The 23,899-nt window shown below is 43.3% G+C and overlaps 1 protein-coding gene across 1 annotated transcript in view; it reads right to left on the reverse strand.

The window, feature by feature from the left end:
• Positions 1 to 381: 381 nt before the first annotated feature.
• Positions 382 to 23,899, reverse strand: part of NCAPG2 (non-SMC condensin II complex subunit G2) — a 74,014-nt gene continuing 50,496 nt past the window's right edge. Inside the window, exons 23-28 of the mRNA XM_019530630.1 lie at positions 21,376 to 21,563; positions 18,315 to 18,458; positions 14,643 to 14,746; positions 7,941 to 8,038; positions 7,668 to 7,770; positions 382 to 857 (exon numbers count right to left, since the gene is read on the reverse strand). Of these exons, the coding sequence (XP_019386175.1) occupies positions 806 to 857; positions 7,668 to 7,770; positions 7,941 to 8,038; positions 14,643 to 14,746; positions 18,315 to 18,458; positions 21,376 to 21,563 (689 nt within the window). The 3' untranslated portion in view covers positions 382 to 805. The remainder of the gene's footprint in view (positions 858 to 7,667; positions 7,771 to 7,940; positions 8,039 to 14,642; positions 14,747 to 18,314; positions 18,459 to 21,375; positions 21,564 to 23,899) is intronic.

Raw genomic sequence — 23,899 nt, forward strand, 5'->3', positions numbered from 1 at the left:
TGCTTTTGTGACCTGATCATAAAAGGCAATCAGGTTGGTCTGACATGACCTGCCCCTAATGAAATCATGCTGGTTGCCCTTAAGCCTCATCTCTGAAGCCGGCCCATTGCAGATGTGCTCTTTGATGATCTTCTCAAAGAGTTTCCCTAGGATTGAGGTAAGACTCACGGGCCTATAGTTGCCTGGGTCCTCCCTCCTCCCTTTTTTAAAGATGGGGACCACGCTGGCTATCTTCCAATCATCTGGCACCTGGCCGAGCACCATGAGCGCTTGTAAAGCCGTGCCAAGGGCCCTGCAATAACCCCTGCTAACTCCCTCAACACCCTGGGGTAGAGAGCATCTGGACCCGCTGATGTCAAAAGAGTCGAGAAAATGCCATTCAAAGGGATAGTTCAGTCATTTTATTAATATTATTTTTAAGTATAAAAAGATACTGATCTCTTTAAAAAAGTATAGATTCTGTCCAGAATCACCCACTCATAGTAATTTCAAAGTGTTTACAAGCACATTATTTATGCATCTACAAAGCATTTATGAATATTTTTAAAGGACAGTTCTGCACAATTATTTTTAGCTATTAAGGGAGTAGGAATAAACTGATTTGTTCTGAAATATCCTTTTCACGTTCTAAAATATTCAGTATTACATATGTACAAAACATAAGCTACCATAATACAAACATTCTTGGTGGCTAGAATTCAATGCTGTGTTAAGTATGTTTTTCAAGGTAACATCCTGTTTTTGGCTTTGAAAGAAATCAATACACCCTCCTTTTAAGTATCATGACTTGAAGCCAATTCTGTGGTCAAGGTTTTAAGAGTTCATCCAAAATTTTCATGGAAGATTCATACAGGGTTCTGAAAACACAAATAAATCAGTGAGCAGTAGATAGGCAATGGATATCCATATTAATGCTTTTCAACATATTGCAACTTCTAGTATCTTTGAAAAGCTATTCATTACTAGTTTAAGGAATTAAATATCTATTAGATTGCACTAAAAATGACGAGATTTTTTCCAAAATTTTCATTTCTGCCTAATTTCCTGTAGCTATGCTGTAGTATATAACCATTTAGGTTCTTGTCTTTCAGAATTAATAAAAAGTTTTCCCTTATAAATCAGCATTAAATACTACACATGATCTTACTGGTTCTCTGCTTTCAAAGGGGAAATGGAAGCAAAATTATCATATCAATTTAAATATATTAAAATATTCTTTATATATAAACCACTGTTCATCTTAGTTATCTGCATATTACTTATCTCAGGGGTGGGCAATTATTTGGGCCTTCAGGAACATGACTTATGAAGAGAGGCTGAGGGAACTGGGCTTACTAACAGGAATCCTGGATTTCTCCATTTAAAAATCCCAAATTCTCTTATTTAAAAACCCAAAATCCATGTTTCCATAATTAAAATGAAACACCACTATATCTATATATATCTATATAGGTATCAGGTGAACACAATGTTTTACTGATCTATTTACAGTTCTAAAGCAATTTGGAATCCTACCAGTGCCTCAACCATTATAATAAAGCTAGCGAATTGCCTGTCAAGAATGACAGGGAGGGGGGCGGGGGGGACAGAGTACTGCCACCCACCACCCTGTGCCGCTGCCACCTCCCAGGAGCAGCGGGGGGGGGAAGCTTGCACACTGCCACCCACTGGCCCACGATGCCACCACTCCACGTCCAGGCGAGCACCCCCCCCCCACATCCAGCCCTGTGCCCCCCCACTCCACATCAGTCCCACGCTACCCCACCGCCCCCTGCCACCTCCCAGGAACAAGGGGGTGGGAAGCTTGCATGTGGTGGGATGTAACATGGAGGCAGCATGGGTCAGTGGGTGGGCTCCCTACCCCTGCTCCTGGCAGGTGGCACGGGGTGGTGGGTGGCAAGACTCCGTCCCTGTCCACCATTTTTGATGCAGCACTGGCTGGAGCCATGCCATGCTGTGAGCCACACCTCCCAAGAGCTTTAGGGGCAGGCATACAGACACACAGACAGACAGACTATGCCCTTTTATATATATATAAATTATATATATATTAATTCTAAATACTTATATATTTTGGCATTGATTTTGCGGGTTTTTTATCATGGAAAATCAGAGCTCTACCTGGCCACTTTGCTCACCAGGATGAGGGTTCAGCTGTGGCTGTTCCGCCTGCTGTTCTGAGGCACTGAGCAGCCCTGATATGCTGGTGCCCTGCCCCTGCCCATGCCATTGGACCTCACTCCCAAGCCACAGCCCCCCATTCCTGCTGGTGCCCCTCAGTCCTGGCCCACAGTTTCCTGCCCCCCCATCCCTGCCAGTGCCCCACATTTTTCTCCTTTAAAAGATAAAAATCCACATTTTCTTGCAGCAAATGGAAAACCTGGATCCCTGCTTATTACCTAAACTCTCAAGAAAGATCACTGCCTTTTCTGAGCTTTACATTTATTGCACTCTCTCCATTTCCTTGCACTGACTATGCTGTAGATCTCTCATCTCACATACTCTTTGCATATGTAATCTCACAACATTTCACTCATCCTGCTTTAAATTATCCTTAAAACACCACAGTGGGGACATTTGGCTTGTCTCCAGACAGTACTTAATTATTGCAGACTTGACTTCTTGATGGTTGGAATAATCATCTGAAACAAATATTATCACAGCTGTGTGTCCCAGGTATTAATTTCCCAGAATCTGCAACATTAGTTATTTGTAGTACTCTAAGGATAAGTTATATAACCAAGGCTTATTCTCTATGCAAGGGCTCCAAACAGCAAATATAAGGGTAATTCAGTCATTTTATTTACTACGCTGTTTTGGTTTACATCTCCTCAAGGTCAGACAGAAATGTCCCTTTCAATGAGAATGGAAGAGCACAAAGGTTTCTTTGGGGCCTCATGAAGTACCACAATTTTACTACAGGATACTATCTGAATAATTTTAATATTTTTATCTTAAGAGTAATGTATTTGCAAAACTGCATCATGCAATACTAGCAAAGTGAAAAATAAGACATTGCTAAGTATGACTTTAAGCTGCCCACAGCTATTTTTTTTAAAGTAAGTTATACTAAATGCCCTTTACTATTTGGGTTTGTCATCAGAGAACTGTACACAAATTCAAACAAATTATTTGGAAGTTATGTTTAAGTGCAGCTGCAACGAAAAGGCAAGACAGGGCCTGGAAAGACATCTACATGATAACAGCATAAGGGAAATATTTTCTCAGCACAGATGTTTGCTAGATTTAATAGTGGTGCCCATATATTGAAATGCTAATTAAACTGAACGTAATTTTTTTTCTTATATTCTCCCATTTCATAGCTCATTTGCACAATGGAAAAAATGATAATATTCATGTTTAACCTTCAACAATATAGGTATTTTAGGTATATGAATAATATGAAGGAAGCTGTGAATTCAAGATAAGAATAAATATGAGCAGTTTGTAGAGTAGATTAGTGTGTGCATGCTATTACTCTTTAGAAAATTTGTTCAACCTACAATGCGCTGTCCAGAATGTAAAAAGTGCAGTGAACAGCATATTTTAAATGAGACCCGTAGGACCACAAACTGCTAACTCAGCCGGAGATAGAAACCTAGATAATAATAATTAGGAAAACTTGTACTCCTGGAAGAGAGTGATCATTCCTGTTTTAAGAGCAGCACCTGAGATACTCCAGCAAACAGGACTTCTACATGTTTATTTCCCACTAGCCAACTGCCTGTCAAAAAATGATGGGGGGGGAGGCAGAGTGGGTGGGGACAGAGCCCATGGGGGCCCCCCCCCCCATCTGGGCCCGCTCTGCCTTCCCTCCTGCTGCATGAGGTCCAGACCCACTCCCCACTTCCCTGCCGCAGCGGCAGAGGAAGGGAGGAGTGGACTTGGGCCCAATGCAGCAGAGGACTGGGCCTGAGTGTGGGGATGGGAGGGGTGGGCTCAGAGCCAACATGGGGGAGGGAGAGGAGTGGGCCCAGGCCTGGCATGGGGAGGAGGCTCACTCCTCCCCTTGCCCCCAGCTACCGAGTTGGGCCGGGCCGGGCCAGGCTAGGCCTACTGCCTCCTCCTCCCCCCCACCACAGCAGGCCAGCTTTTCCCCTGGCTTGGCTCGCTCCCCTCCTTCCTGCCATCGGGACTGGGCCCAGTCCTCCCCTGGCCCCACCATCACCGCTAATGCCACAGTGCGCCCTACTCCCCCCCCTCCACATTGGGCCTGCTGTGGCAGGCCGGCTTCTCCCTGACTCAGGCCTGCTTCCCCCACCCCCATTACCTGCAGGGAGCAGGGCGGGGTGGGGCCCCCTTCCATCTGCTCTGTTGCTGCCACCTCCAGGGATCAGGACAGGGGGGCGAGGCCAGCACAGCTCTGTCCCCTGTGTCCCCACCATCATGGCTGTGAGCTGCCTTCTGTCAGACTGCTTCTTCGCGCTCTGATTGGCTGTTTGTCAGCCAATCAGAGTGTGAATAAAGCATTACGGATGGACAGACAGACTTTTATAATATTAGAATAGTAACACATACAAACTTCTGGCTTATAGCTCAAAATTAAGATGCTGGAACATAATAGGAAATGCCAAGGGAATGTAGTCAAATCCCAAATTAAATCCACCTGGGGACAAGGTCATTTCCCAAGGGCTGACATTCTGAAATGATGTATACAGGTTTGAAAGTAATAACACTTAAGCTTTGAGAAGAGTTAATGTATTACAGTTGATGTTATATCAGCTCATCTAAACTAATGACCCAAGAACCAGTTTACAGCCAGTTCTAACTAAAGATATTTTTCAGTTACACAGAATGAGAAGGTGTAATAATTAAGAGAAAAAAGATATGTAGTTTACAAAAACAAAGCTCAATGTGATCTAATAAGTCACATGGTAGCCACATAACACAGTGAGAAAACTAGCAGACTATTGGCATTGCTATACTAGAGCAGACCAGAGGTCCAGTATCCTATATTGCGGTACCAAAAGCTTTTAGGGAAGATGCAAGAACCTTGAACCAAAGTTCCCAGTTAGATTAGGTCTTAAGCATGGGGTTCATCTGTTATTTTAAATTAGGGGTTGGCAATGTTTTTGGGCAGAGTGCCAAAAACACCCGCAACCTCAACTTGCAAGTGTTGGCGTGCCAGGGACAGATGGCAGGAGAACTGTGAGGGACCCAATCCTTGTGGCAGCGCAGCTCCTGCCCCTTCTACTGTCCACCCCATGGCACGCATGCCAAACAAAATGCCTTCATGCTCTGGCATCTGAGCCAGGGATTCCCTACCTTCTTTAAATCCTTAAAAAACCCAAACCAAACAAACCTATGCACTCACTGACAGATACAGCCCAGTTAGGATCCAGCTCAGTCACAGCCCAGGTTTCGGCTGGGCTGCATTTGTGAGTGTGGGGTCAAGCTGTGAGTGAGCCTGGTCTCTATTGGGCAGCAACTTTGCTTCCCATGTCCTGCAAAGGGAGCAGCAGGTTGGCAGTGAACCTGTGACTGGGCTCATGATAGGCTCCTGTCCCCTGGTGGGGTAGGGGAATAGACTCACAAGACTATGTAACCCTCTACTGCCCCTGGCTGAAGAGCATGCTTTCACAGCAACTTTATAGTACTCCTGCTGGAAGGTGCTATGTGTCTGTCCGCACCTGGTACCACTATATTACTGTAGTGCTTCAAAGTGCCACAGTAGTGCAAGTAGTGCAAGAGTGATGCTCAGGGATCTGGGTTTTCTGTTTCCTATGGAAAAATGGAGAAAACCATGGATTTCCTGTGTTTATCTGAGAAAATGTGGATTTCCACTTTCAGCAGGGAAAACTGCAGATTTCCCACTTTTGCAAAGAGCTCCTGCAGGCTGGCACAGCTCCAGCCTACGAGAGTTGATTGCAAAAAGGGCAGGAAATCCTCAGCCCTGCCCAGAGGGAAAGGGGGAAGGTTAGAGCCTGAGGCTCTGAGTCAGCCAAGGCTGGGCTCAGACTCAGACTCAGACTCAGGCTTGCTCGTCTTCATCCCTCACCCCTTGAGATGTGCGGCTTGGGAGATTGCAGGAGCAGGGCTGGGGGACAAGGCCCACTGGCTGGCCAGCATGCAACTGCCACCACTCTGTGCTGAGTCCAAAAGTGGCAGCGGCACTATGCGGTGGTGGCGGCAGTGGTGGCTGCGTGCCTGCCAGCTGACGGGGAAAGGAAGGCTCGCACACAGCAGCTGCCACCACCCTACACCGCCACTTACCTGTGGAGCTGTTTTGCTGTGTGCCAGAAGGCAGCATGGGGCGTGGCGGTTACCATATGCAAACCTCCCTGTCCCTGGGCACAGCTCTACAGGCAAGTGGCGGTGCACGGTAGTGGCAGCTGTTGTGTGCAAGCTCCACGCCCACCAGTACACAGCCATCACCACTCCCACTTCTGTGTCGCCACTGCTTGCCTGTGGAGCTGGATCAGGGTGGTGGCAGCTGTGTGCAGGGGCAAGGGCTTGCACATGGCAGCCACCGCGTGTGAGCTCCCCCCACCAGCCAGCCAACCAGCCAGCTAGGCGGCAGCATGTGTGTGGCCCGCACCTATCAGCTGCCACTGCACCACTGCAGCCGTGCCCTACGCTGCTTGCCTGTGGAGCTGTGCAGTTGGCTGCAGGAAAGCAGCACAGGGTGCGGCGGCGGCCACTGTGGGAGAACCTCCACAGCCAGCCAGCCAGCATGTGTGCGGCCCATAGAGAGGCACCCCTGCCCTCACCTCCCAGCCCTGTGGCTGGGAGCAGGCACAGGAACACACTCCCCACCCCACTTCTCAATCTGCCCCCAGCCCCATCCCTTTCCCTCACCCTGCCCCACCCTTCTCCCCCATACACACTTACCTGCTGGGGTGGGTGTCAGTGTCTGTGTGTCTGGGGCTGGGGGGCGGCTGATGTGGGTAGAGTGAGGGGCACCAGCAGGGCTGAGGAGGCAGTGGGGGAGAGTGAGGGGCACCAGCAGCACCTGGCGGGGGGGTGGTGTTAATTTTAATCACAGATTTCAGGTTCTTTTATCAGAGAATCTGCAATTCTTTGTCAGAGAATTTGCGATTTTTTTTAATCAGGGAAAACCAGGATCCCTGGTGATGTTACAGCTGCGATGGTCCAGAAATTGGGCAAGACAAGGATTTCTTAGGGTGATATCTTTTACTGGACCAACTATGTAGGTGGGATAAAGTTAGACAAAGCCTGCAAATATAAAACATTCTTCCTCCAACCTCTTAACAGTCGCATGCTTGTTTAATTTTATCCCACTTACATAGTTGGTCCATTAAAAGATATCAGCCTAAAAAATTCTTACTTCTCAAAATGCCACAACACTTGCATTGCGACAAAAGTATTTTGTTCACAGTCTCAGTAACAAAATCATCATCTCTTCTGCTAAGATGCAAAGTTGTAAACAGAGCTTTTGCTTCTCTACAGTTGCTGCTGGTGATATTGGAAAGAGTGGACTGTGGCTACTGAAATACTCAGAATAAATTTTAAATGAAAAATTTAAGTAACAAAATAAATATGTAAAGCAGACTATTATTCAACCAGGGAGCAGGTCAAGGAAATTTAGGCCTTTGATGGGATTTGATAGCCTGCTGCATTTTAGCCCATTTTGGATTGTGCTGATCAAAGTACCATCTTCAATCATGTACAGAAGCTGGTGGTTTTATTTCCTACAACACATTTACCTTTCAGTGCTACTAGATACTTCCATTGCAACTTCCTTATATGTCATCAGTTTCTTTTGAAGGGCAGATGCAACATCCTTAAGAAGAGAAGCCTTGTGTTTTCCTGTTTGAAATATGATTGGTTGAAAAATCAACATAGCTGATTTAGCAATACATCAAATTTCAATAACTAGAAAAAAAAGTTTTCACATTAGGCTTTATAATAAAACTTATCTTTAATAGATGTGTCACACAGAAGATACCTTTACTGGAGGAAAAATGTAGCTGACTGACCTTTGATTACAACAATTATGGATGCTGCAGCTGCAAGACTAACAATTCCTTCAATTTCTTCAGAGACAATGCACTCCATTAATTCATTTAAAAATGACCTAAAAGAAATCAAGCACACACGGTGAGATGGGTTCGCTGAAATATGCAAATAGGACACACATGTGCACACGCTATAGTAACCTTTAAAGATATCCCATGACACAACACCATGGTTTCCAAAGATTCAACATAAGTATGGAAATCTGAAATGTTCTTAAAGTACGTTGTTTATTGTCTGATACCTAGAGCTACAGAGCCACACTGCCAAATTTCAGAAGCAGCAAAGTATCCTGTGCAATGATGGCTGCTTAGGAAAAAGCAAACGAATGTAGGTAAAATAATTGTGTATGAACATAAGTGGCAATACTGAAGATGCAGAGTTTCATTGCATTTGCGAAGAAAAACCTTAAAAAGAAAAATAACAGTTCCAAAAACAAACTGGAATTTTAACTCAGTGTAACTGTCTGTTTCTAGTGAGGTTTAACAAGTGGTCTCATGGCAGCAGCAGGTTAGCCATTAGCAACTACACAAACACTTTAAAATCTAGAGTAGAATCTGTCTTTTAATTAAGGAAAGGTTTGGTTTAAAATTTGAATTGTATGGAAAGCTAAGTAGGAACTTTCCCTCTTTTTACATGGAAGTGAAATCAACTGATGAACAAATACACACCTGCCCTGCACCACCTGTAACCCAGAGGTTAGTGCAGTGAGAATCCAAAGGGAACCTACTGAAATTGAAACTGATTTAAAATTCTAATATTATAAAAGCCTAAGTCTGTCTGTCTGTCTGTAATGCTGTATTCATGCTCTGAATGGCTGACAGAAACAGCCAATCAGAGTGCTCCAAGCATGAGGGAGTGCCGCCATGATTCTAAAGCAGCACCAAGGACCGGACAGGGGGTGGGGAAGCCGAGGCCAGCACTGCTCCCTGCAAGAGGCAGCACGGGGCATTAGGTGGTGGCACTCCATCCCAGCCCCGCCTCCCCTCCAGTCATTCTTGACAGGCAATTGGCTAGTTGTTCATAATGGTGCAGACTGGAAAATAAATAAAACGTATTATAAAAAGTAAACTGGATTATTAAAACACTGGGTTTTAATAGGAAATGATAATATTATGAACATAGGTAATAGAATGGTATTAATATAATTAGGTATTTAAATACCTATTGTTCCATTAAGCACAAAGGAAACGAGGGAAAATACAGGACTATTAAGAGCCAGACTGGACTGAGCAAGGGGAAAGGGAAGAAGGATCAAGCAACAGTTAGGGAGCAGATGCAGTCCTTTGGCTTTCCAGAGCATAGACACTATTCTTTTATTGTCAACATGTGTCTGTGTAAATTTACTCTTGCCTTAAAGGGGCAATTGAGAGCTCCTTACCATTCTGTATGAAAATGAGCAATCCAGTCGGGGAGAACCAATTACATACGTCACTCAGTAAACGGAAACAGTAAATGAGCTCCAAATGGTGAGAAATGAACTATGCCCACTTCAGTTTCCATGGTTAGTGCTTGCATGAAATCAGTCATGTGATGTGAAACTTGTGTTTATTTAATGATTTCATCAATTGTTAATTCTGTTCCATATGGTTGTTAACTGCTGACTCCATTTCAATTGCAACCTTGATCTGAAGACTCTTTAATTTCAGTCAGTTGGGTAAGAGTTCTACTAGTCAGTTTCAATGAAAAGTTAACTGATTTTATTTTTATTAATGTGTAATAAAATTCCCAGAAAGCACATGGACTTTTTTTCTAACAAAACAGCAACCAGGGTTACATAATCTCATGGGCACAAGAATACTAAAGTATATCAAGCTATTTGACTATGTCCTAATTAATACCTATGCCCTTCATATAGATGAAGTTGATTTCTGAGGACAGTAGTTTCCTTATGAAAAACTAAGCATATATAAAGTCTGGTTAGATACTATCCAGTTGCCCAGCACCATGAACAGGATTAGAAAGCAAACACCACAATTCTGGGGCTGTTTAAACCTATCTGGATATGGTTCAATACCACCAAGTATGGTGCAGGGCACTCTGGCATTCATGCTGGGAGCTCTGAAACTTTGCATCAAGTTCTCCAATACCAGAAGCTTTAGTATGAGTGTAGGAAACTGACAGTAGAGCCTGCTGAGGGACTGTAAGCTTTTGACTCTAGAAAGAAAATAAGTAGTGCCAATAAGTCTTTACATAATGCCAAGGGTGTTTGGTTCTTCAGTCCTGAGGCATCAGCAGACCGTAACCTGAACCCTGAACTGTCTGTTAAATGTAGATCCACTTGGTACTGGACAGGGAAATGCAAATACAGAAACTACAAGAATGAAATTCTTTCCTTCCTCTCTTCTCAGAGGATAAAAGTGAAAATGGTACAGAAGCGCTGGACTATGCCATTTACCACAGTACTTACACAGGCAGATCTAATGTACCAGTCTTAACCCTCTCCGAAATTGCTACAATATTCCTGAACTTCTAAAAGGAAAAGCTTTATAAGGGATTCACTCACTCTTCTGATCCTTTTGAAAAAGCCTCAGCACAGAGCACTGATGTGATATACGTACTTCACAGAGGAAGGAGAGACACTTAAAATGTCAACCGCTATTGGGAAGAGCTGCCTCACAGGAGGGCCAACAGAGACTTTGACTCCATTATGGCCTGGTGATAGTGCTGGGGCATTTCCTAACTTGACAGCATCTCTTTTTTACTTGCCAAAAAACAAACTATATAAATATGATTATCCCACTAACTAGAACACTAATTAGAGATAAAACAATCTTGTAGCGTGCAGGAACATGGATTTTGCAGGTGTTCCATGTCAGGTGTATGCGCTACAAATGGAGGAAGGAATGCAAGGGCTTTAATTGTCTCACTCTAGCCACAGACACAGTGGCACACAAACATCCACTCCCACTGCTGCAGTGGCACAATCCCCCAGGTATACATGGGATTTGAAGCAGCTTAAGTGGGAGGCTAGATGGCTAGAGCACAGGTGGTTCTCAACCCATGCCAAAGCTGGCTGTGGCATAGATTTTTAAAGGCCCGTGATATGACAGTGGCAAATAAGCTTTTTTCCTCTATTGCCACTGCAACTGCAATAGTGGACCAGTATCTCCTAAGTGTCCTCCTGTGAAAGGGTTCTGGGTGGTGAATGCTCTGGTTAATCCAACTTGTCACCACCTACTAACAATCTTCTTCACCCTGCTGTGACGAGTTTGTTACCTACTTTGCAGGCAAAATCACCCATGTTCAGTATGCCTTGGAGACCACCACTTTTGCAGCAGGCAAAGTTCAGGGCTGAGGAAACTCAGTCATGTCCTGTGTGTATGGATTGTTTTAAATTGCTATCACTCACTGATGCACAGGATGTGGGGATGAGGGTGACCAGTTGTGAATGAGACCCATGACAATCTTGGCTTCTAAAAGCCAGCTGGAGGAGACTGGTGTCATTGCTGCGGTGGGTAAGATGTCTGACGTTATTAAGTCTGTGATTGTCCAAGCCCCTATTTATTTGATATCGACTTCCCAGCCAGTTATTATTTCATCTGCAAGGCTTGTAGCCTTGGCCAACCATCTTACCCTGAATGTTGACTGGGGAAACTGTGTCTTTCTGATTTTACTAGATCTTATAGTGGTCTTTGATACAGCTGACCACAACATGCCAAAACAGCAATTACATGACCTGGTGAGTATCCACAGGACTGCTTTAAATTGGTTCTGCTCTTTCCTAGCAGGGAGGTCCCAGAGGGTAGTGATGGGCATTCACTTATCATCCCTTCGTGACTTTTCTAGTAGGGATCTCTCAGGGCTTCATCTTGTTGCCCTGTTCAATGTGTATGAGGTCACTGGATGAGACTGTAAAGAGTTTTGGAGTGAGATGCCATCAGTATGCTGATAACGCCCACCTGTCCCTCTCTCTCCTTGGTCCCATGCCCCACAGTTCCTTCCCACTGCCAGGCTGATACAGGTGAACCAAATGAAACTGAATCAAAACAAGACAGAGAAGATGGGTGGGTAAAACACTTGACTTTCGGAGAGATTAGGATACCTTTCATTAATGGGGTTCAGTCTCCCCTTGTCACTCCAGTTCACAGCACTGGAGTGCTCTTGAATATACTACTGCACCTGGATACCCAACATCTGGTGAGAAGGCTGTGACCCTTTCTTTCTGAGAGATCTGGCCATCATCATCCATGCTTTTGTCACCTCAAAGCTAGACTACTGCAACATGTTCTATGTAGGGCTACCCTTGACGACTATCTGGAAGCTGCACCTTCTGAAGACGGAAGCCCATTCCAGTCTTCCAGTCTTCACTAGCTCCGAGTAGCTTTCCAGGAGCCATTCAAAGTGCTGGTTTTAACCTGTAAGGCCCTAGACAGCATTGGCCCTACATACTGAAAGGCACTGCCTTCTTTCTTATGCCCCTTTATGATCCCTAAAGCAAACTGAGGGCAACCTCCTTGCAAATACCAGCAGGACACCAAGTCTGCTTGGTGAAAGCATGTGGGAGGTCATTCTCAGCAGTCAATCCTCAGCTTTGGAACTCTCTGCCTCTTGAAGCACACCAGAGCCCTAGCCTAGACATCTTTTGAAAGCACTGTAAAGCTTTCCTATTTGGCCTGCCATTTAGCAAACAAAGCTAGGCTTAGATATTGTTTAGGGGCCGTCTCTGTCTTACATGTAGTCATTCTCCTGTTTTATAAATGTTCTGTTTCTCTTGCTATAAGCCACCCTGAACCTTGTTGGGTTCAGGGCAGCATATAAAATTAAATAAGTAAATAAACAGTCACTAGTGACCTAACAGGGAACTACCATGGCCCCCAAAGAAACTGTTTAAAAAAGATATGGACCATGTACACATAGATTATAAACATGCCAAAACTGGCAAGTGTGTGAACAGGCACTCAAACAAGAAAAGTTATGTTATGATTGATGAAAATAAGAAAAAAAGTCAAAAAGCAACTGTGACTATTTTGGTGCAGATTCATAATGCCTACTATGTTGTCAAACTGTATGCTTCTTTATTTATTTTTAGTGCTATAGAAAAGTTTCAGGAAAACTGCAAAGTGAAAATCGAGCTGTTTTTAGGATATGCTAAAATACCTTAAAATCAGCAATGACCAACCTGGGGCATATATGCCACAAGTGGTACAGGCAGTCTGTGTGTGTGATACAGGGCAGATCAGGGGGTGCAAGAGGAGGGGGGAATGGGACAGGCAGCACAGTGGCAGATAGGGCAGAAAGCAGAGCAGCAGATCAGGCCAGGGAATGGGATTAGAACGGCACTTGGGACTCCTTATACAAGCATAATACGCAAAGGAAAATAAACTAATGCAAACAATGTATACAGTTTATGGCATATTACATGTGAATTTAGTACGTGATTTAATTATTCAAACTGAATCTAAGGCTGCTGGCTGACATTCATTTAGACGCGTGATGGGGTCACACCTCCTGCCATGTCATATGTGCACGAGGAGCCCAGAATCATGCACCAGGAGAGCCTGGGATCATGCACCAGAAAACTGAAAGTCAGATGCCTGACAATCAGCTGATTGTTGGCTGGGGCCAGGGACTGAGCCACGGTTTGGAACCAGCCCCAGCGCAATCCCTGCTGCATGGACAATCAGCTGACTGTTGAGACCCCCGTGCTCAGCAGCTCTGGCCAGGCTGCTGGGCAAGGGGTATCAAAAACTCACAACAGGGGGAGCTGAAGGTCTTAACTTGCTGAAGACATTAATAAACAGTTCAGGTTTTTTTGGTGCTTTTTTTTTTTTTTTAATCCAGCGCAGTGCACAGAGGCCTTCAGACTGGGCTGCCACTTTCCAGTCCTAGGGCATCAGGCACCAGCTGATCTACACAGTGGTTTTTTTACAAGTCTCAGCAGATGGGGACCCTGGTATTGGGGAGTCTCTCTCAGATGCTGGGACCTTTAAAAGCCACATACACAACTGGGCTGTACACATGTTTTTTTCCAGTGGATCTCCAGTACACAGAGACTGGGGTCCCAGGATGTCTGAAAACCACCTGTGCAGCTGGGCTGCGCATGCAGATTTTAGGGGTCCTGGAATACTGGTACTCTGGGATCAGTCTCCTCGATCCCAGGGACTCTGTGCAATAGGAATGTCAGAAAACTATGTATGCAGCTCAGTTGTACATGCAGCTTTTAAAAAACTGGGATACAGTAGGCCCATGATCAAGGAAATCAAGGAGTGTTTCAGACTCATGAAGCACTCTAAACTGCCTCTGGTGACTGGGTGGGGAACCGGTTCTGCTCTCAGCCCAAGTGGGTAGGGGACAACCATGTCCTGCACCCTACAGCTGCTGCGTGCTGGAAGTCAACATGAAGTTGAGCGCTGTGATCTGTCACGGATCAACCCCAACTTGCCATACATTCAATTTAAGATATTATACAAATGACCCACAAAGATTTTATAAAGATGGTACAAAGATTATATATGGAAAAACGTTGTGGCTCATTTACTGTACCATCACACCATAAATTTAATTAAACATGCAGCTGGGTTACTATTTAAAGCATGATTAACAGGTTAATCGCATCTTAAATGCACCATGAGCTGGGGACCTCAGAATCACAGTTCCATTGGCAACGCTGCTAATTTCACATCAATAACTTTGCGGAAAGTAATGGAAAAAAGAACATTTACCTGACAATATTTGTTGACTTTATTATTATCGCCATTAAGCTGTTTGAAAGAGGAGGAAGATCTGAAATGGCTCCTGGTAAAGTAAATTCTTCTTCATTTGAAGCCTGAAAAGAAAACCATTCAAATGCAAAATAAACACCAAAGTACAAAGAAGATATCCAGACAAATAAGAATTTGGAGTAAATATTAAGTGAATATTGTCTTACTATTATTCAAAGGAACATATGCATTTTTCTTGTACTTTTAAGGAAAATACTGGACAGATGTTAAATCTAAGTGAGTAGCATCACAATAAGCAAGGCAAAGTTCAGCTAGGAAGATAAAAACTTAAGCAAATACACTGCAGATTGAAAGGAAATGATTTGTCATATGCAGCTAATCTAAAATAAAGTTGACATTTAACTAAACTGTTAATTAGTACTTATAAGGGTATGAACCCACCCACATAAAACATGTCAAATAAAATAATTCCCACTATGTCCCTAAATATAAATATGAGTTTTTATAACCTCAAATACAGTGTTTTCCTAGTTCACTGCATATCCTCCTACTGGTGACATATTTTAAACAACACAAACCTTTTTTTTAAAACTAACTGTTAACCTGGTAGGTTAAAACAAAAATGCTTAGTAGTACTGTGCAAACAGACCTATGGATGATTAACCCCATTCACAAAAGGGGTTCAGAAAACAGAATTCTTGATTGTAGTCCATTACAAACTGCCTGCTTACATGGTTTGCTACATTTTGCAGCCCTCACATAGAGTCTACTATTAGGTAAACTCATCAATTAACAAAACCAATTAAGCTGTCTGGTATTGGTGATGTGGTGAAGGGATAAATGAACCTTACTGAGCTTCCCCCATTTGTTTATACTGAACAGTGATTCCCAGAGGGTGTGCTGAAGCATACTAGTGTGCCATAAGTAACTGAAGTGTGCTGTCAAGCGTATGCACAGGTGGAGTCACTCTTTCCTAACACTCCAGGGACTGGCAGGAGAAGCCACAGGGCCAGCTGCTTGCAGGTAAGATCCTGCAGAAGCAGCCTCAGAAGTGGGGTGATACTGCTGTCCCGAGGAACAGAACATGGGTTGGGAGGGGGCTGACAGTGGAAAGAGCAGGGCAGAGCAGGATAAAGTCCTGCCCAGCCAACCTTAAATGGCACCAACTAGGTAGCAATTCTCAACTTTTTTAGACAACCCCTGCCATATCTTTTCTTCATTTAGATCTAATTTCAGTGATTTTCAGCTGGGGTGCTGCAAAATTTGGAAAAGGTGTGGAGTGGGAAAGGTCTTGAGGCTAAAAATGTTCAGAACCACTGGTATACAGATTAATCTGTTGCTTAGAGAAAGACGTATTTGGCGTCATTTTTAACAGTACACTTAGGCATTGGTATGGTGTCTCTAACAGGGGACTAGCATGTGTAATATAATTTTGAAAAAGTCTCTCCCCCTCCACCACCTTTTTGGGAATAAGAGTGAAATACGCCCATGTAGCAAAAGTCTGGGAAATGCTGATATAGAACATGGCTACAGCCATGTCCTTATTTGTACTCTAGAAACCTTGAGTCACTGGCAGAAATTCTATATCGAATTAGTAAATCACTGAGTTCTAACACATTTAGACATAGTCAAGTTTCCTTGTGGGTTCATAAATCATGGGGCTGATGATGGTTCAGTTCTCCCACCTTAAAAGAAGCACGTGCAAACAAAGACATTGCTAGAAAAGTTCTTCTTTCCATATCTAATCTGGATCTTTCAACTAATTCAATAGATAACTGGTTTCAGATGGGACCTGCAGTCCCAGTCTATCTAGTATCTGTTGTCTGCAACTTCTGTATACAACAAAAACAGTCTGGCATGTTGTACACCATACATGCAGAAAACCACATGACAGCCATGGGCAAGCTCTCACAGCACTGCATGGTTGAGTAGGCTTCTTAGAGGTTGAAACTTGACTCATATCTGCAAGGATCTCTAATTTTTGTGTCTGTACCAAAGAAGGCTTCTCTTAGTTGATCTTCAGGTCAGTGAGACAAATGATTCTTCGCTAGTGGCCAATTTGCCTCAAAGCAGCTAGTCTTTGAGATGTGTACATTACCAGTGCCTATTAGAATACATATTGACAGTCACTCAAAGAACCATCTTGTTATTTTGATACTGTTATTAGCAGAGCACCTTTTCAATGGAAAAAAATCATTCCAGCTCCTGTCTGGGATGGATGGATCATGAGTTAGCTCCAATATAACAGTCCCTAGGTCCTTAAATTACTTCATTAAAAAAAGTGAAAAATAGGACTGTGCGAAGCTTCGGTAGCCGATTCGATTTGGAGTAGGTTCGGCTCAATTTGGCAGCCAAATCTCTGAATCCGAATCAAATTAGGAGACTAATTAAAAGGTCCAAATCTAATCGGAAAAGATTCAGCGCTGCTTTGGAGATTCAGCCGTAGACTAAACAGGCAGCAGTCCTCACCATGCTGGACACAGCTGTCTCTAGCTAGTAAGTCTGTTGTGGTGGGGGGAGGGAAGGAGAATGGGGAAGGGAGGGATTGGGGCTGGGACAAGCTGCCCAGCCAGGGCGGGGTTGGCGCTGTATACAGGGAGGGGGGCAGGGGATGTGTGGGATGCAGGCGTGCCAGCGGTTGTGTCCTCTTGCCCAGCAGGGGCACAGGGTGTGAGGCAGGCATGGCTCGCTCTGAGAAGAAAGGGGCAAGCATCAGCAGGGCATAGCCCCTGCTCCCAGAGCTGCTGCGCCTATATCCCACCTCCATGCTGCCTCAGCTGGGCAAGCAGCGGCAGCGCCCACATCCTGCACCCCAGCTGGGCAAGGAGCAGCAGCTGCAGCCCCCCTCCCCAAGTCCTGCAACTGCCCACCCTGGCTGGGCAGCTTGTCCCAGACCCAATCCCTCTCCCCCCCACACCCCTTTCCTCTCCCCTCTGCAACAGACTTACCAGCTGGAAGAAGCTGTGTCCAGCATGGTGACGACCGCTGCTCATTTAATCTATAGCTGAATCTCCAAAGCAGTGCCATATCTTTGGATCTGATTTGGCTGAATCAAATTGGGACAGTGATTTGAATCTCTGAATTGAATCAATATCCCTCCGAATCGGCCAGATCTGAATCAGAAGCAAATACTTGCTGATTCACACAGGCCTAGTGAAAAATGCATCTCATTATTTAATTCTAAATCAAATATGAGATTTGTAGTTCCCATAATTAAAAAGATCCAAATCTGGCTTCTGGTATGAAGGCTGCATATTATGATCAGACCTTCCATTGTCTTAACACAATGTTTAAGATAAAAGCACTCAAGATTACGCATACTATTTTTAATGACCATACTGCCTAGATGCTTAGTAAGGGATCAGGATACTGTTAAACGATGAACAAAAATATAGAAATCTCTCTTTGCTGAAGACAGAATGAAATTCATTTTGATATAAATACTTAGAACAAAGTGACTCTTCTTTATTTTGCATAATCAGGAGAATTAACAAAGCTTTTTATTAAGCCTACAAAAAGATCAATTTTATCCCTGCCAAACTTTCCTTGAGGACAAAACTGAAAAAATTCAAGCTTGACCACAACAGGCCATCCTGTAAAGGTCTTCACCTTTTTATGGTTAAGCACATAATAAAAACACATGAAAAATACAATTGCATTCATACTCATTACCTTTTGTAGCATATGGCTTATTTCAACTACTGTTGCAGCAAGAAGAGTGGAGAGTACACCGTGCTGAACTGCTGGACAAGCTGAATGCCAGCACTGAACTGTGTGTACAAATTGTCCAAGAGGCACTTGAATAGAATGAATTAACTAAAACAAATAAAAATAGAGATCAGGTATTTCCAATCTGCAGTTATTTTACCACAATTAACATTTTTCAGTCAGGGTTCTCAAACATTCTCCCCTACCGTGTGAACTCTATAGTGTAAGATGCATCAAAAAAATGTGTGTACCCTCCCATCTGCTGTCATTTAACATATCTATAGCAAACAGAGCAATTGCTTACCTAGAAAACTAATTTTAGGAAAATGTTTAATATATTTTAGTTGTCTTCATGCAATTTAATAACTCAAAATAAGAAAGAGTACCAACAGTAACTTCTTTGGGAATCTAAACATAGAAGCAAATTCATAAGAACTGAAAAGCACAAGGCCAGTAAAGGCAAGGGTCAAATCCTACAAGAGCTAGAGGAAATCTTGATTGGACAGGATTAATGCTTTCCTCGCACAGAATCTCTTATCCTAGCACCACCACAGAGAACCTTGTCTGACTGCTGCCAATGATCCAGGAAGCCCTCTTTTCTGGGAAAACGAGTCTCTGAAAACCATGTGGGTGGGTCAGATATGTGGTACAGTGTTTGAAAGTTACTATCTGTAACAAAGATGGATAAACAGATACAACAGATGAAAGACTTGTAAGAGAGAGTGAACAGGAGCATCAAACAGGGAAGTTTGTAGGCAATTCGCTGGGGGCAAGAGGAGGAAGAAGAAAAGGAGCCAGGCACCAGATCCTGCTTCAGGAAGGTTAAGTGAGCCAGACTTTCCTATGTGTTTAGCTTGCAAAAAGTTTGTTTGGCAGGCTGTGTGTTTTGGGTGTATGCTCTGAGCTGGGAGTGCTGCTAGCTGAGCGATTGCTGCCTCTGTCTGACAAAAGCTCTAACAAGGGGGCAGAGCCAGTCCAGGCCCAGCAGGGTATATAAAAAGGGGCTCCCCCCAAGTGACCAGGGAGTGAGTGAACAGGGGCAACAAACAGGGCAGACTGCAAGCAGTTCACAGGTCAATTTGCCACCCCTCTCTTTGAAGGACAGTCTGTAAGGCAGTGATTTTTTACCTTTTTTGTACCAGGAACCATCTGTAAACACTGATGGTCAGTCCCAACACAGTAAATAGTTTAAGTAGAACCCCCCCGCCCCCGGCCCTGCCGGTGCATCTCACTCCCGGAGTTGGGGGGAGGAGGGGACAGAGGGGGTGCTGCTGCTCACAGCCCTCAAAAATTGTGGCTGGCCCCGAGATCTGCCCATAAAATTGGCTGGCTGTCTCCTTGAGTTTAGTAGACCCGTACCTATTAGTGTTGTTCAATACTGTATTTAAGGTGAAAGACTCTTCTCTCAGCAAGGAGAAGAGAGCCTCTCACTTGGTCATTTCCTATCTTCCAACAGTCAGTCTCATCCTTTTGTCAACAGGTTTGGCTCATTTCCTTCCTTCCTTGAATATTCAGCATTAATCTGGCACCCGTATGGCAAAAAAGCTACATCACAAAAAAAAGATTTCTTAACTTGCCTAATTTTTACCCCAGAATCTAGCAACACAATGTAGTCCACTCTATGTATCACTCTATGGGGAAGAATCCATTAAAGCACATTTAACTAGAGACTGTAGGGTAGGCTAAAACCTTTTTATTATTTCTTAGGCTTAAATTTTAGCTGCCAGGGGGTTGGGGAGAGAGAACCTGCAGTTGAAGGAAGTACATATAAAAGTGCTCCATTCACTTTTGCGCTCCTCACTGACATAAATCCCAATTTACATATAAACCCTCATTTACCTTTCACCACTGCTGATCCTGAGCTGGACTTGCAGTGGGCAAAATACTACTGAGTACATCTGCACCATGTGCCTGTGTTTCTGGGTTGGACTGGGAAGGGCTACAATACAAGGCACCTGTCCTGCTTGCTTTAGGATGATCAAAGAACCCTAATGAGGCAGGAGTGCATACAAATCACAGCCCTTCCCAAGCTGGCTGTGCACCAGGTATGTGGGACACTTTTACCTGGAGGTAGTTGTTAGGGTGACAGTATTTAGATCTTAGGGAACACTGAATTTGCAGCTGAATACAAGGCTATAGCTTGTGGCCCAGCAAAGGTGCTAACCACAAGGCAGAATGATATATTTAAAGTAACACTGCAAAATGCTTAGGCAAGCATTTTCCTAGCAATGTCATAGTATTGTAAGATACATAGCTCATTGTGTAAGGAGAACAGGATGTAGCCCACCAGCTATCATCAGGAGATGAAACAAAAATAAGACTTTGGAGATGAAGAAGGAGTCAACAAGAAATGGCAAGTGATCAAAGGAAGCGGAGGTCAAAGTCTTAGGCCTGCACTCATGGCAAAAAAGCATGCAAATGAGTAAAATGCATAGGTAATTCCATGCCAATGAAACAAACAGTAAACAGAGGCGGAGCTTAAGTTAGGAGGGAATATGGGTGGAAAAAAGGAGGGAAAAAGGTGAAGTAAATGTTAAGGCATGAACCAAGGTGTATAAATGTGGAACAAACTAAGGTTCGTGGCAGCTTCCCGGTTTGTTGGAGATAGTCCGAAGCTGTCTCCATTTTGAATAAAACTGTTGTTGAATGTGTGCTGGTGTTTGCTCTCTGAGCAATTGGATCGTCGTCTCCCTAGTCACTGGGTGCCGCATGGAGTCAGGGTCTAAGAGTATTGGCACCCAATTGAGAACCACTGAAGTAATAAGTTGAGTAGAACAGTGGTTCTCAACCAGGGATGCCACTAAGAAGTTGTAGAGGGGTGACCTGCTGAGAACCACTAGCTTAAGAGGATCAGATGCATCAAATCAATTACGAAAAAGACAGTATAACAAAAAAATATATTGGCACACTAAACCCATCATATCCAAGTTTCACACCAATGTACATCTGATTAAACATTGATGCCAGTGCTTGTAGTTATAACTTTACACCCATATGGTTCCAAGTATAATAGAAAAGCAAATACCTGAAGCCCTTCTTCCCTCTGCTTTTTGAACCTGCGTGCCACACATTCCAGAGCTTTCTGAAACACAGTCTGAACAGCATGCAGAAGTGCTGCCACCTCTTCATTAGTATCAATGTTTTGAGCCAAGGAAGCTTCAGTAATTTCCTTCAGAACACACAGCAAACTTGGAATAGAAAAGTAGCCTCTCTCTGGAAACAGACAAATACCACATAAGATATGAAAACACAGTTTTTCATGGCTATTTTAAACTAATGGCTTGATAAGAAAACACAGGTTTTCATGGATATTTTAAATTAATGGTGTGGCAGCTGAAAAGTATGTCTGTGTGATAAAAGTGCTTGCTGAAGGCTCTATGAAGATTAGACCAAGTGTTTTTCTGTATTTGTTTAGCTATTAAGCTATAAGTTGTTGCTAAAAGCCTCATTATAGTTTAAGATGTAGTGAGGCCTTGTATAAAGTAAGGCCTAGTATATTTAGGAAAGCCTACAAGTAGTAAGGCCCTGTGGCACAGTTAAAATTACCTTATCAAAGGAATGCAAGGCTTGTATTGCTATTGGTCAGTCTATGGACAGTTGAAGAAAAAGGAATCTAAGTGGTCATACATTATCAGTATCCTTCAGAAGCTATAAGTTAGCTGAAATATCTAGAAATCATTCAGAAGGAAGATGCAGCTCCGTAAAAAGGATTAGTTAGCTGTTGTCTGGATCAGTGGGCCTGTGGACCTCGAGGAGCCCAAGAACTGCATTCCAGGGTCCTTCCCAGCACCCCTCAGGCAGCATTGCTTGGGGAAGCCTGACCTCGCTGAACTTTGTGGAAAGAGAAGTTTGCTGTGTATCAGGCATCCGAGGAACTGCCGATAAGCTGCTGACGCAAATTGCTTTTGTCTGTCAGTGTTTGTCTTGTTATTATGTGTAGTTGTGGTTTTTTTAAGTCAATAAAACTTTCTTACCTTTCTACCCCCGACCACACTCTCAATCTAAAGCCTTTGCAGGTGGCTGGGACAAATGGCTTAAAATGAAATTCAGTCTCACTGTATTTAGCATATATTTAGCTTCTGAGAATCTATACTTAGATTCCCACCTGATTCAATCACCACTTTCATTACCGAATTAGACTTTTTAAATAAATAGCTTCAGGTTCTAAAAATAAGTCATTTTTAAATGTCAAACATCATCTTCAACTTCTCTATATAGTGTCAAAGTGGCTCTACAAAAGTCCTCTAAAGAAACAGCTAAATTACACAGCCAGGTGAGAATATTTGGTTGCTTACAAATGTAAGCACTTTGAATCTTTCTCTTCTACAGAGTAGTGCTTTGTTTTCACAAAGAAACAAAGCTGGATTAATAAAACGAAAAAACAACTGTACTGGGATAAAAGAGAAGATGTTTCAGAGGAACTTTTGCTTTGAGAAATAATTTAATTTAAAGTGATGTTATAACAGATGGAGGCACTCTTACTATAAGTTGCATTAACTAATTCAAAATATCCAAAGGAAAGAATCAAGCCCCAGAGAAAAGAATAAGTCACGTTTCCTCTGCTTAATTCAGAGAGCAAGAAAAACGTTGCATTGTTGACACATCAGAAAACAATTAGCTTACTAAGTTTCAGTGGGAACATTTAATCAGCTTTAGTTTCCATCTTTTTAAAAATACCAAGCAAAACTGCTATATTTCCAACAGAGCCAAATAATATTGACTGCAAAAGCTGGTTAATTCATCGTTCCAAGGGCCTGAGTTTTACCCTCTGCTCCAGCTCTGCCCTTGAGCAGTGGCCTGTACCAGGGAACCTTGTGAGGTCCCTTCCCACCCTACTTCCCTAATTCCTAAGGTGACTGTAATAGCAACTGATTACCCGTAAGTGACTAATTATTAGTAGCTACCCACTTTCAGCTGTTTTGTAGAGTGTGTTGGACAGTACAATTATATTTTTCTCCTCATAAATGTCACAAAATTGTATAGTACATATGTTTCAAGCACATTAGACTACTACTTAATGCAAAATTTTTTACTACAAAAATTTGCTATGCTACAGAGCACTTGCTATGCACGAATCACATGACTATGAGGGAATGAAACATACATTTCTGCATTACACTTATCACCAAAATAAAAGATGATCCTGTAAAATGGAACAATCAATTGTCTGTGCCTTGTTGAGGCAAGAAAGGCTAAAAAAGTGTAATTATTTGGCTTGAGGGATGCTTTAGAGGACATAAGTCTACTAATTATCAGAAGCAAATTCCATTGCAATAAATGCACAAATATTTTTAAACATGTAAGGTTTTAAGGCATAAACATTTTAATGCAAGTATTTCCACCTTGGGAGGAAAAACCTGCAGCATCCTTATAGGCTTGGCAGTGCTACGCTGGCTAGCTCTACAGAAGAAAGAGACATGGGGGTCATCATTGACCACAAGATGAACATGAGTCTGCAATGTGATGCTGTGGCTAGTAAAGTGACCAAAATGCTGGCTTGCATCCATAGATGCTTCTCGAGCAAATCCCGGGACGTCATTCTCCCCTTG

Source organism: Crocodylus porosus, unplaced genomic scaffold (genome assembly GCF_001723895.1).
Source record: "Crocodylus porosus isolate Cpor-Errol unplaced genomic scaffold, CroPor_comp1, whole genome shotgun sequence".
NCBI lineage: Eukaryota > Metazoa > Chordata > Crocodylia > Crocodylidae > Crocodylus > Crocodylus porosus.